At 45.7% G+C, this 14407-nt stretch overlaps 1 protein-coding gene across 1 annotated transcript; it reads right to left on the bottom strand.

The window, feature by feature from the left end:
- Positions 1-4445: 4445 nt before the first annotated feature.
- ATPAF1 (ATP synthase mitochondrial F1 complex assembly factor 1) lies at positions 4446-13276 on the bottom strand. Its single transcript, XM_005521128.3, has 9 exons — positions 13049-13276; positions 11925-12033; positions 11234-11284; positions 10464-10526; positions 9788-9838; positions 7955-8002; positions 6951-7046; positions 6229-6336; positions 4446-5294 (listed from the first exon to the last, which is right to left on the bottom strand). The coding sequence occupies exons 1-9, from the start codon at positions 13267-13269 to the stop codon at positions 5100-5102; spliced, it is 942 nt and encodes a 313-aa protein (XP_005521185.2). The 5' UTR covers positions 13270-13276; the 3' UTR covers positions 4446-5099.
- Between the last annotated feature and the right edge of the window lie 1131 nt (positions 13277-14407).

The following is a 14407-nucleotide window of genomic DNA, read 5'->3' on the forward strand; positions in this document are numbered from 1 at the left end:
TCCTCATTTGTGACATGGCTGAAGGACAGGTCCTGAACCAGGTGACAGGAGGACACACCAAGGACATGAAGGATCCATCTGTGCTCTGCATCCACTACAGCATGAGATGACAGAGGTGTCTCACATCTGCAGAAAAGGTAAAATCTTGAGGCGAAGTGCCCCACACCGCTCTTGAGGCAGGAGGGAAGCACAAGCTGTCACATTCATCTGTCCAGCTGCTTCCCACCACCACCATCATCAGCTAACCCAGTACAACAGCCATAGCCTCAGAGCTCGACTCTGTGTGTGCATCCTCCCCAGACCTGCAGGCTGAGCCCTCTCCACATCAGCCTTGCCCTGCTCATGAGTGAGTCTCTCACAGTCATTGCAGATAGTCTCAGGTCAAAGTAACACCCCTAAAATCAGGATCAAGCTCAAGTAATCCAGCAGACTCTTCTTGGTCACTGGCAAATCAGCTACATTCCTGACTCCAGCAGGTTCAGGTGAAGTCTTTTCTCATCCCTGGTGCTGGGTGCTCATAACAGCCACCCCAAGTCCCAGCAAGGGCTGAGCAATGCTGCTCATCCTCCTGGGGACCTGGGATGCAGGAAACAACAAAATGTCCTCAGACTCTGTGAGAGGGAGGTGGAGGTCTGTGGAGCAGATGTAACTCCCAACAGCAAATGCCAAGCCAGGAAGAAACTTTCAACTGAAATCCCTGCAGAAAATGGGCAGAAATCCAAAACTGAGGGGGCTTGGCCAAATAGCAAAGATCCCAAAGGCAACGCATAGCCAGGATTTACATCCAGGCAAGATGGAGCCAAAATACTTGGAGGCGAGATGGGGTCCTCCCACCCTCAGCAGTCCGGAGCCAAAGGAGAGGGGCCAGGAGAACACCAGGAGGGCTGGAATTACATCAGCTGTAGCCCCACAAGTCCACGGGTGGACAGTCCCTCCTGCTCAGGGACCTTCCCCCCGTGTGAGGTTTTGGAAACTTCACAGAGCAGAGAGCCCATGGTCCAGAGCCACCCGGTATCCCAGCTGTGGGGAGGGGGAGCAGGAGCCACTTGGGAGAGAGGAAAAGGTCCGAGGGACATGTTTGGGGAAGGAGGGATGTGTTATTGTGAAGAGGGCATTTGTCTGCCTGGAGGAAGGAAGAGGGGAATGCTGGCCTCTCTCCTGGAGGCAGGTGCATGGCTGGATTTATCGGGGGAAGGAAGCAGGGACGGAAGCGAGCCTGGAGCACTGGGCGGCTCCATCGGAGCTCATGGGCAGCCACGGGAAGAGGCCCGGGACAGCGAAGCGGCTTCACAAGGCTTGTCAGGACATGGCTGCACCGGGGGGAGGGTGGGAGAGCCCCCTGCCATCCCCCACCACTGCGCTGGGCTCTCGCACAGCCCTTCAGCAGCCCGGGAGATGCATGTTCCCAGGCAGGGCTTGAAGGCTGTGAATGCCTGTGCAGACCAGAAGACGAAGCCAAGGGAGCAGCGGGTTTGCTCTGGCTATTCCCAGAGAGGAACAGGACGTGTCCAGAAAAGTCTGCCTCAGCTATGCAGTGTCGGGAACACTCAGTTCCCCTGCTCTGCTCCATCATATCCCAAACTCAGAGACAGGGAGCGAGAGCTTCTTCAGCCATGGATCACAGGGCACTGGAGTCTTGCCATTTTCTAGGGCACAGGGAAAAAAGCCAGGCACAGATGAAAAAGCACTGGAGTCATCATTTTAAGGAAGGATAAGAATGTCATCCCATCAGTCTGCACTTCCTTAATTGCTTCAGCTGCCACCGTCCTCCCTTGGGAGAAGGACAGGCTTTGGGTTTATCTCCCCAGGGTGACAGGGGCAGGTGGGCAAGCCAGAGGTTTGAGATGCTGGTAACAAAGAGCCTCTGCCTGCAAAACTCACTCCATCACTCCTAGTGGGAATTCCTGCCGCGTCCCGGCCCTGGGCTCTCCTACAGCTGGAGGCAGACCACAGCCAGCTCTGAGGGGGCTCCTACAGCACCTGCTTCAGCCAGCTGCAGGATGCTGCAGGGGCTGAAGCTTACACGGGGCCACTGGGAGTCCTGGGCTTCTTCTCCCTGAATGTGCCCATTTGATGGCTACTAAAACCAGACACATCCATCTCGGGAAGATCCTGGCCCAAAAAAAAGACTGGCAATCAGTAAAACATGCTGGGAAACTACTTCAGGATGTTTGCCCTTCCCGAGGCAGCTCAGGTGGGATCTAGGACACGGGGCTGGTGGACCCATGAGCTGAACTCAGCGCAGCCCAGCTCATTATGGACCATACAGGAGCAGCCTGAGCATCTCTATAGCCCTCAACTCACCAAGTTCACAAAGCTGAGCAGACAGGCTCGGGCAAGCTGTGTGTGTGCTCAGAGCTCAGAATCAGGAGGCAAACCTTCCCTCTAGTGGCTGCATGGCACATTAATCCCACAGCCACCTTCTCGCCCTGTTACCTCTCTCCCCATCCCAAGACTAACAGCATTATTTTTCACCAGCCCTAAGGTTCAGCACAGATCCCAAGGGCATCAAATCTTTAAAATTCTGTGTGAGTGGCTTGAAACTGGCACAGCTGCTGATTTGCAGAAAGCCAGACAGCCGCGAGGGTCTGTGTCCACTCTGCAGCTTGTAGTGCCCATCCACGCCCGTGGTCAGCCCGTGCCATGGCTGTGCCAGGCAGCACAGGTCATGCACAAGCGCGTCTCAGGCACTGGAGAAGGCACACAGCTACAAATCACTGCTGCTTTTCTGCAGCAAGGGTGGTTTGTAGGGCCAGTTCTTCAGCTGGGTTACTCCCCCTTGCAGCAGTCTTTCAGTGGGACATTGGATTAGACCTAGAGGTTCTGTTGGACCTTTTTATTATGGGTCTTCATCTCAGTTTCAGGCTTATCACTGGCCACTTCTGCCTTTTCTAAAGACTCGGAGAAGTTCTTATTTTAGGAAAAAATCACATGGTGGGTTGAAAAAAACACCACTCAAAATTGCAGGTAGTTATCACTACAGCCTTATACCTGAGAATTTGGTCTTTTATGCTCAGAAAGAAGCTGAGGTGTAGATTTGGAAGCCTTGGATTTCACTCTCAGGGACATTACATTATAGCTACATTAAAAATGAATGCAGAAACTTCAACTTCTCCAAAGTAGGAAGTGAATAATTAATCAAAACAGCCCTTCTATCAACTAAGGAAAAATGATAAATGGAGCATGAACACTATAAACCAGAAGCAGAAATGCCTTTTAATAAAGGTGATTTTCTGTTCAGATTATCACAGCCCTATCCATGCCTTTGCTGATTGATTATTCCCCTGCTCTGCAGACTGCTCTGTACACACTCAGCGAACAGAAACCAAAAGACATTACCAGGGAGCAAAACCATCTCCTTTCAGCAAGGCCCCAAGATCTGCCTCCTCTAGAAACATTCTGCAACTTCCTGAATGGACAGGAGTTCACACATCTAAGAGTTGGTGGTAAAATAGACCTCAACATAAAACTGCACTGTGTAGCTTTAGTGCTCAGCTGAAGTGTTCATGTCATAAAATCAGAGAATGGGCTGAGCTGGAAAGGATCTTTCTAAGGACATGTAGTGCAAAGAATGGGCTGAGGAAGTGCAGAGTGACAGTGGGCATTCCAGTAGCAGGATCCTACAACTACACAGCAAAAAGATGCTGCAAGAAACCTTCATAACTCACCACAGCTTCATATCAGGTTGTGGTTATTGAAGAAAATTAACACCAGCCATGCCCTCCAACAGAGACAAACTGCAGATCCTTCTTCCCCCTTCTCTCTGACAAAGGAGGGAATGAAGCAGCCAGCTCCAGCAGGCTGACAAGGTGCAATGTGGCCCAGAGATAATTAGTGCTAAGGAAGAGTTAGTGCTGAGAAGACATAGCCATGGGAAGTATTTCAGTGTTGCTCCTGGAAGCTCCTGGCTGTCCTGTGTCCCCCTGTGCAGTGGTGGCAGTGCTGGTAACCCCCACAAGCTGTGCATCCCACTGCTGCAGTGTCCTTGGCCATGGATGTGCTGCCTGCTTCTGCTGGGAATGAACACGAGAAACTCAAAGCATCAGTTTTGGGATTCTTTTACTTGGGGCAGGTTTTAAACCCCCAGTCTGCTGCAGTCTGTAAAGCCAGGCTCTTATCAACACTGCTGTGTTAAAGCAGCTCTGCATGTTCATACCAAGACATTTCTTTCACTTGACAAACAAGAAGCTGGCTGGTGACTCTCTTTGTCACTATGCCAGTCCATCTTTCCTTTATTATGGATAGCGCCTTTCCTGAAGTGGGAACAAGAGTTATTTTTTGTTCCTTCAAATGTCATTTGTGAGTTGGCTGACTAGATGCCAGCCTGAGAAAAAATAATCCTGTAAAACAGGCAATGATTCCTCTATGCTATTAAAAATACACTAAAAAATAAAACCATTCATACTGCTCAAAAACATCTCAAAGACAGAAACATCACAACAGGATACAATTAATATATGAATTAAGAAGCAGAAAATTCCCAGAACAAATCTAGTGACTCTGTTTTTTTAATCCTGAGAAAAACTCAGACCACATATACATCTGTGTAAGAAACCTCACAAAGAAACAAAGAGGTGTCTGTCTTAGACCATTGCTCCTATTCTTTCTTCTTGATGGACAAGCCTGTATGAATTCCACACAGATTAAAAAGCACTGAACCATGCAATTATAATGGTGGAGGGTATTTAAAATGTGTTTACTGAGAAGAAACATTGGTTGTCATCTCTTTCCTGATGTCACTACAGCCCGTTACAGAGTTCCCCTTCTGTCACTTTATTTCAGATTGCCACAATCCAGCAGGCAGCAGGAAGTTACAGGACAGGGAAAATGGCTCTTTCTGATGAAGTTACATCTGATGTAACTGATTACATCTGATTTCTGATGAAGCGCTGGGCTCCATTTTTTGGCAATTAGTTACTGTTGTTCAAATGGCCCGAGTCCTCATCTTGCATCAGTGCCAGACAGGCTTGACTGCCACTCTCCCAGGATGTCTGCAGACTCTTTCTGTGGCCAAATCCAAATTGTAAAACAGAAGGCACTGGACCACCCCTCCTAGGACGCCCTGTCTGCTGCTGGCTCCTTTCACCACAGGCCAGGCTCTATGACTTGTCAGAAGCCTGCCCAGGTCTCAGTTCTCTTCCAAGCCCGCTTTGCTCAAGCTCTGCTATAACTGACATGTATTTAAATTCACTGGATCTGTGGTTGAAGGTCTCCACTAATCCGTAGGTCTCGGCGCGATCCGTGGCATAGAACAGCTGCACCTGGTTGGCCAAGCACTGGGCATCATGGACCACCTGGGAGTGAGAACAGAGCTGTTACCATCAGCGTGGGGCTGTGCCAGTGTCCCACTGGCAAAGAAATGCCACAGTGTACTCACCACGTGGCTCAACTCCAAGTCATCTTAATTCAGCAAATCTCTCAACAAACCACCTCCCTGTGGCTCCTGACCTACTTATACACTTCAGCACCTTGCATTTTAGCAACTCTCCTGCTGTGCATCTGCCTCAGACGTCAAGCGTGTCTTTTGTGATCCCTGCCCACTCCAAGATGCACCAAGTCCTCATTTTTCCCTTCTTACAGCTGACCTAGTTGCAAAGATTGATTGTTTGATCTGAGATCCAACAGGGAAAAAGAAAAGCATTAGCAATTACTCTACTCATTGTTCCAGAAGGGGTGTCAGGAGGTCAGTTAGAGAAGGGGTATTTTAATCATCCTGTTCCACCACTACAGTGCCCAGTGCCACTCAGGAGACCTGAGTCTCCTGCTTTGACAAACAGGATTAAGCTTCAAAACACTGTTTTAACTTGTCTGCAGGTATGTCCTGGAGTGACTTTATGATGCTGGTATCCCCAATCATCTGTTCTGTTTATGTTACATAGTATGTTACACATATGTTACATATTATTTGCCCTAAACCAGGACAAGGTAGCAACAGCTTTCATTTAAATTTGCTGCTGTTGTTAAAAAAACAGAAGCTTTTCTCTTTTACAATGTTCAACTATAATACCCCAATTAAAAAAAAAATAATAATTCATAAACTGAAATCACCAAAGATTGCCAACTCCCTTATAGCTTTCCCTAGCCTTAAGTACATTAGGCTAAAGAAAGACAGTGAGACCAATCTTTGGCAAAGGGTCTTTGAAAGGCTTCACTGTAATTTGATTTTAATTCAAAATTGTAGGAGTTGCAGCATAAAATGAAAGAAGCCAGTGAGCAGACTTCTCTTACCAAGAACTTTGAGTCCATTTCTGCCGTCATTAGTACTATCCCTTTCTCCTTCTGCAGATCAGGATAATGGTACAAGACCAACTGACTTGGAGCAGTTTCACCTTGGGTCTGAAGGAGAGAAAGAAACCTGTCAGAATCCCATAAAAACCTTCACTCCACTGCAGATTTGGGTGCTTGATTACAAAACTTTAAGCATTAACTGCCATAGAGGCAGTTACTTCCCAGGGCTTAAGGGTCAGTTCTAATTAGAAGTTCATTATTCTTGGTATTTACAGAAAACAAGTGATTTGCAGAGCTAGATTGCTTTTTTTCCTTGACTAAGGACCATTTTGCACTTAAAAGAACCCACAGTTTTTAGGAAGATATTTCATCTTACAGACATTACATCTTACAGATATTACATCTTACTACTATTTTAAATAGCTTGCACAAAAAGTTAAAAAAAACTTGGTTCTTGCTCATGTTTTGAGACTACTGAATTTCTACCTTGTTCTCCTCCACACTAGAGAGATACTTAATACATATAACTTTACTAATTTACCTGCAACTAATGTACAATTAAACCATAATTAATAACAGCTTTTGTCATGATAATTCTTTTCAAGTTAAGTGAGAAAAACTGTTGGCTAAACTATTTAGTAAATACCATATATTAGAATATGCTGATATTATATATTTCTGGATCCTAAGTTAATTTTGAACTTTTTACCTCAAACACTCACCTGAACATTTATCAGGGAAGTGAAATGTAATTCTGTTCCAGACCACTGCCCCACAAAGAACTCATAGCCTTCTTTTCTTGGCAAAGCATACAGAAACTGGAGAGAGATGATAAAGAAAACAAACCAGTTTTCCCTTTAGTATAAAATGATGCCTGTGTCACACTGGCCTCCAGCACTAATGCTTTAGTGAGAGAACCACAACAGACAAAACAGTTTCTTTGCCCCACCACAAGTGACAGAAGAGCAGGACAAGTAACAGACCTCAAAGCACACAGTAAAGCAGAATCACCCTATCAGTATTAACTCATTAGCAAATATATTGACAAATACTTTTATCAGTGTTTTGAGATATAAAAAGGAAAGGAGAACATTCAGACTCTGAACTTTTTGTTCTCACCTAGAAATCTAACAGCAGAAATGGTCAAATTTAAGGTAAGGAGCAGAGCATTTAATCCTGTCATTTTAGCAGCTGCTCCAGATCAGGCAGCAAGCATATTCTCTCCAGACATTTACAGCCTATCCAGCTTCACAGGCTACAGACTTGCTCATTTTCCCACACCAGGGGAAGGACAACATGGGAGCAGAAAATCTTGCAGGACACCTGACTGAAAACCAGTGCACTGCACAGAAATGCACTTCAGGCTATAAATAACTTTCCAACCTCCAAGTAGCTCAGGAAGCCAGATACATTTGATCTTGCTCTTGGCAAGTGAAGTAGGTAGGGCTAATCCATCAACCCAGTAAAGTCTCCATTCCCTGGGCGATTCTGTGCTGCTGTTCTCTCAACCCTCCATCTCTTCTCCCTAGATCAAACTGTTTCATACATATGAATAGGCTTTATCTGAGCACCAGGACAAGTGTTTGAACACCTGGATTTTACTAATCAGGCTGATAAAATGGGTATGAACACAGGAGGGGGTATGAATACAGGAGGGTCAAAAGTTAATGGATCAGGCTTTGAAGAGAAGAATTTCAGCTCTCTAACCATGCACTGCTGTACGTACCGATGGACAGTTCTGGGCTCTCTTCCACATCAAATCAAACTTGTCTGCCTTTGGGGAAGGAGAAAGAGAAGTTCAATTTTCACAACACAAATGTGGATGCAGAGCTGTTCACAATCACCTCATTAACCTTTAGAGGGTACAGCTTCCATCTGGGGAAGGTCCCACTGTGGGGCAGATGACAATGAGTGTGTGGAAAGCCACATTTAGTTCTTATTTACCTAAAAGTCATCAGCATCCTGTTTTAACAAGGCTGTCTCTAACATGCAGCAGCAAAATCCTTGGATCCAGAGCTTTATACCCTGGATGTGGGGGCCCCAAGCCTGAGGCTTACATTACATCCTCTTTCAGTAATTGCTCCACTGCATCATGTAGTGTCAACAGCTGAGCGAGACATTCCTGGCTTCACACTGTGGATTTACATCATTGTCATCTGTTCTTCAGCAAAAAAAGCAGCCCATATACCACTCAATAACATACTTATCGCTTAGATTTAAATTAAAACCACAAGCCTATTTGGTCAGCCCTGATGAAACCTGGCAATCTCATTCACATGTTCTCTATGTTTCCCCAAATCCTTTGCCTAATTTTTTCTTTTGCTTCCCAGCACTATATTAATATCTACTCTTAGGTGTTCAGGAAACAAAACTCATGCCATTCAACAAGAAATTCCTTTGTATGTACTTTTGAGCATGGGAGTATAATGAAAGGCCTTTCTTCCAGCCAACAAAAAGTTTCTGGCAAAAGACAAAGGGTTTTTTTTCCTCTCGATGACACCAAGAATTGCTTCCTAATGTGCCTGGGATCTGGTTTGCATTGAAGTCTCAAAAAGCTTCCAACACTCCTCCTAAAACAGTGCACCAAAGCACAGTGCCAGCCCCACTAATGAAAGACCTACGTCATTTTAATTGGAGTCCCTGGCTTTGGCCCTCTGCTACAGTAAAAGTGCAAGTTAAACTATTTTCATAACATCCACATGTTGGGAAAACTGAAACATGAGGCTGGTTGACTTCAAATCCCACACTTCCACTTTCGGAGCATACAGCACATCACACATTTAGAATACTGCCTCCCTCTGAATTCAGTTTCAGATCAAAGGGCCAAAAACAATTACAAATCAAATCTAGATGAGGTTTCAAGAACTCAAGGAACCTACAGCTGTGAAAAGACAGATCTAAGAGATCAAAATCACAGAATAACTCTGAAGAAAAGAATAAAGAGAAATCCCCAAAGTGAAAAAAGCCTGCTCCAGCCTAATGCAAACTCAGAACAATTAACATCTGGAAAAGTTATCAGGAGTAAGAAGTATGATCTTATCTCAGGAAACACCCTGCAATCACAAGAAAGACAGTGCTGCCAATAATTGTAAATGTATGAAAGTAAGTCCTAAGTGATTAGCCACATGCAAGTTACCAGCAAAGTGCCCTAGGACTGCCACATTAACCTCAAGGCAGCTGCCTACACTGTGAGGAAGAGGGCAAAGAAACAAGCAACTCTGAGGAAAATAACTCTAAAAATACAAATGCTACTTAATAAACATTAGGGCCTTGCAAAAATTGTTGGATGCTTGCATTAAAATAAGCCTGGAAATTCCAGCCAGGTGTGCAGAAAAAGGTCCTTGATTTACTGAGACTCCTCTGAGTGAGAAAAAAAGGGGTATGCATTTCTGAAAACAAAAGCCTTTGTTTGAGGCAATAAAATCACTCAGCCCAGAAAGAAAGTGTGTTCTTGAAACCTCACTTTCCTTTAATGACTGCTTTTAAAAGCAACAGAATCTCAGTTGGAAAGCTTTTTGTGCTGGCTTTTCAAGTGCAGAACTGTAGAGGAACTACTTACAGGAATAACAGCATAAACTGTGTCTTTTGCAGAAAAATACTGATTCCAAATCTGTAGGAAACAAAGGAGATACAGTTAAAGTCCAGCATTTAGCAGTAATATCAAATGCTTTAAAATGTCAATTAACCTTTGTAAGCACTTTGGGAAGTCATTTTTCAATCAAGCCCGGCTGACTTTTCTGCAACATACTTCTCCAAAGGTTCCAGATGTAGCAGAGGACAGATTCCAACCATGTAACAGAAATCAGCAGTGGGCTCAGAGGTGGCTCAGTATTTATTAACCACCAGAAGTGCTTCACACATTTTTCCCAATAATCACACTAATGACTTTTGGTTGGCTTTTTTGGTGGTGGTGGTTTTTTTAATAAAGAACATACAAAACATTTTCAACAGAAGACAAGTCTTTGGATTATGCTCACTGTGTTAACAGTCTTTTTCTTCAACACAGCAGGATGGCAATACCAGTGTACCTGTACCTCCTAGTAAATCCTAGGAGGACTTACCTAGATGTTGAAAACTTTATCTTCTGCTATGGACACCCACGTGAATATGCTTTTTGTAAATATACATCCATAAATGTGTTTTATTTTTCAGTCTAAGTAAAATTTCCATCCTTACATGTAGATTACTATTAAGCACAGATGTGAAGCAAAGTTTATTCCATTTAAATCCATCACCTGTGTTATCTCCTCTGCTGATTTTTCTTTCACCATCTCAACATTAAGAATTGAATCAAGTGTCTGCAAGAGAAAGCATAAAGAATCTGGCATGATGGCAGTTCTCTGACCTTGTAAGAATCCAGAATGAATGGATGCAATTACAGAGGAAAAAATTCAACCTAGAAAAACTTGATTCAATTTACAGTGTTATTTAGTCCCTTTAATTGCCAAATAAAACACAGCAGCAACACACTGAGAAGTGGATTCACACACTGAGGCAGAATAGATTCTTTCAGGACACAGCACATGCTTTGCTCCGGTTGTGCAGACCTCTACTGAAGCTGCACAAGGAGCTGCAGCCTTCTGCCTTCAGCCATCTCAAAGATGTGCTCTTTGGTAGATGTACACTGAAGATTTACCAAAATAAAAGAATGTGAAATAGAATTCTCCTGTCTCCAGGCTGGCTGATCACTGCAAATATATTTCCATGCTGTAAAATGAGCTTAACCTTTTCCATTTCACGTTCAGAACAGATGCCCCAACTGGAAGGAATTTCCAGAGTGTCACAGAGAAAGGACAGGGTAATAAAAACCCAGAGTGCCAGGAGTTTTAAGGCTAATCGGGATCCCAACAGTAAACCAAGATCTTACACCCAAATGCAGCATAAGAAACACCAGGTTTATATCAAAGTGTTCTTGACTGAAACACTGATTGGGGGAATACAAGTTAATCCACACCCTTGCCTTGCCACCACGTCCCCTCCTAACACTTGGGCTCATTTTTCTTACCTTCTCCTTTGTGAATCCTCCCTTTGACGTCTTGCTGCCCAAGCCTTCTGCCTGCAAAAAAACATTCTTCTTTAGTTTTACAGCTAATTCTTTAATACCATTGATTTGCCTTCCCTGCCACACATAACCTGACTGCTGACAAAAACTCCTGAGTCAGAGCAGATCTTTGAGTGATGTGATATTTAGATATTTATATGCAGATATATTTAGATACATATATTTATATTATAAATATTTAGATATTTATATGCAGATATTTATGTGCAGTGTATTTTTAATAAAATAAATGATTGACTAGGTAAAATAAATAAGATTACCAACTTAATGTGAACTATGAATTTCAAGGCCAGGAAGGATTAGTCAAAAGGAAACTATTATGCATTTTGGATCCAGTATTATTGAACAGTTTTCTTGCATTCACTAAAAAATGAGAAATGCAGGATTGTGTCACTCCTCTGGCCAAAATACTCTGGAACTAATTAAACTTAAACAAGGTTTCAAGCAGGGAATTTACAGGGAATTACAGTCAAAAAAATACAGAGGAGTACAGAACAATGCTTTTAGCCATCACACAGTGAAATTTCAGAGCTCCTACTGATAGGGATACTTCAAGTTTGTAATATTACACTGATCCCATAAAAATAACATTATAGCTTCAATGTATGTCATTTACAAAGAAAATCTGCCTTGCCTTTTCCTCCATGCATCTGATAAACTCTCCTTGTTTGGAATGTCCCACAGGCTGCTTTTTCACTTCACTTCTTTTTTCCATACGGGATTCAAACACATCTGGACTGGACCTGAATTGAAACAGGGACTGTTAACAGTACAACAGAGCAATAGAACAGCTCGAGTTGGAAGGGACCCATAAGGATCACCCAAGTCCAACTCCCTGCTCCTTGTCCAACTGGACATAAATTCATATAACCAAAACATTCCAGTTTGTTTTTAAATAATCTTAAGTTTTTAATTATGACAATAAACAAGAAAAATCAATGTATGATTTAGAAACTGTGAACGCTGTTGCACAATATCTCCTGTGACCCAAGGCTCTGGATTTGTTTTTGGCACTAGATTCCAACAACACCAGGTTGGATGGGGCCCTGAGCAACCTGTCCTAGTGGAAGTTGTTCCTGCCCATGGCAGGAGGGTTGGCAGTGGTTGATCTCTAAGTTGCTTTCCAACCCAAGCGATTTCATGGTTCTGTGAGTGAGTCAGTGAAGTCCTTTGCTTCACTGATTCATATTGCTAAGTAAGGTAATCCATCTTTATCAGGATAATTCAAAACCATGATTCTTCTATGGGCTGTTCTGATTGTGACCTTGCCAGCAGATAGACTTGCACCTAAAATAAGACCAACTTCTGCTTACTCATTTTCTGTTCAAATTCTCCTTTATAATACGATGGAAGACTAAAAGTTGGAATACTCTTTATTTGCTCCAATGGTTTCCAAAGCTGAAATACTCTTTGCCTGTTCCAAAGGTTTACAAACATGGAGAGCAGTGTTGGGTGATTAACATCATTTGGCCTTTTAAAATGTTTACTATGATATTGAATCATGTTCTTAAACTTTTAACTTAATCTTCGCAAAACTATCTCTTATCAAGCTGACCACGTTGGGAGACGACTCTCACTGACCTGGTGTCAACTACATGTGAATTTCAAGGCAATCGGCCTAAACTAATCGAGTTTCTCATGGGAGCGAAAAGCTAAAATAGAACATCTCTGTTTCAAAAAAGAGCCCCCCAGGCACGCCCTTTCCGCAAAACACAGCCCGCCCACCCCCGTCCCGCTGCCGCTTCCCTCGGGGCCCACCTCCGCAGCTCCTGGATCTTGTGCCGGTACTTCCCGTAGAAGGGGTTCTCCTCCAGCGCTGCCTCTCCCGCTCCCGTTCCCGCTCCCGGCCCCTGCACGCCCCGTGCCGGCGGTGCCAGCATTCCCCGTGCCGGCGGTGCCAGCAGCCCGAGCGGCCGGAGCGCGGCGCGGCTCCGCAGGGCCGCCCCCAAGCCCCAGCCCTGGCCCTGTGGCCCCGCCATGGCTCCGCTCCCCCCAGCCCGCCCCGCGCTCCCCTCAGCCCGCCCCGCGCTCCCCTCAGCCCGCCCCGCGCTCCCCTCAGCCCGCCCCGCGCTCCCCTCAGCCCGCCCCGCGCTCCCCTCAGCCCGCCCCGCGCTCCCCTCAGCCCGCCCCGCGCTCCCCTCAGCCCGCCCCGCGCTCCCCTCAGCCCGCCCCGCGCTCCCCTCAGCCCGCCCCGCCATGGCTCCGCTCCCCTCAGCCCGCCCCGCGCTCCCCTCAGCCCGGCCCATTCCGCTCAGCTCGACCCGCCCTGTTCCACCTGCCCCGCCAGGAACTTGCCGGAGCCGCACGCTGGAAAGGAGCTTTTATTGAGACAAAAGTCACGTTACATGGTGGAGCGCTGCGGAGCGAACAAGCGCGGTGGGCACGGCCCCGCTCCCGGCGCATGCCGGTAACCGCAGGGGAGGTACAGTGGTCACCCAAACCCACAGGTACAGCCCGAACGCGAACCCAGGAGCCACAGCACAGCAGCACGTCTCGGCAGCGTACAGCTCTTTTCCTGTTACACTTTGCTCTAACAACGTCATTGCTTTTTGTTTCAGATACCGCCTTTTTCTCAAGGACTCGTGCCCAGAGCATCCAGCCGCCCCTCTGGTACCGCACCAGCAGCCGCACGAGTCAGGGCACGGAGATGATCCGGACGAGTGGATTTACTACACTCGCGGCTTTTCATCTGCACTGTGAATGGACACGGGAGAGGAACCCTGCCCATACCTGGCGTCAGGGCTGGACGCGGGGTGGAGAGCGGTGGCACAGCAGATACCACGTAGGGATGGGACCGGTGCTCCCAGCCTGCAGCACAGAAGAGACCGCTGTACCTATGTTCGGATGAGCGATGTTCGGGTTTTGGCTAACTGACAGCACAAGCCCATCCTACAGGTGACCACAGCAATTAGCCATCGACATGCAAGTTAAAAAGCAGCTCTGGGCAGCCGTGTCCCAGCAGTGAGCAGCTGAGCTCCCTGGGCACAGCCGTGCAACAGCACACATCAGGTCTAGCTGGCATTTTCACTACTGCAGCCAAAGAGCCTTCTAAAAGTAAAACAGACTGCAACAAAACAAAACACTAAAAGATTCACAAGGCGGTACTATAATCTTTTA

The sequence above is a fragment of the Pseudopodoces humilis genome, chromosome 10, assembly GCF_049639895.1.
Source record: "Pseudopodoces humilis isolate 2021_Gansu_Grassland_sample_001 chromosome 10, ASM4963989v1, whole genome shotgun sequence".
NCBI classification, from domain to species: Eukaryota; Metazoa; Chordata; class Aves; order Passeriformes; family Paridae; genus Pseudopodoces; species Pseudopodoces humilis.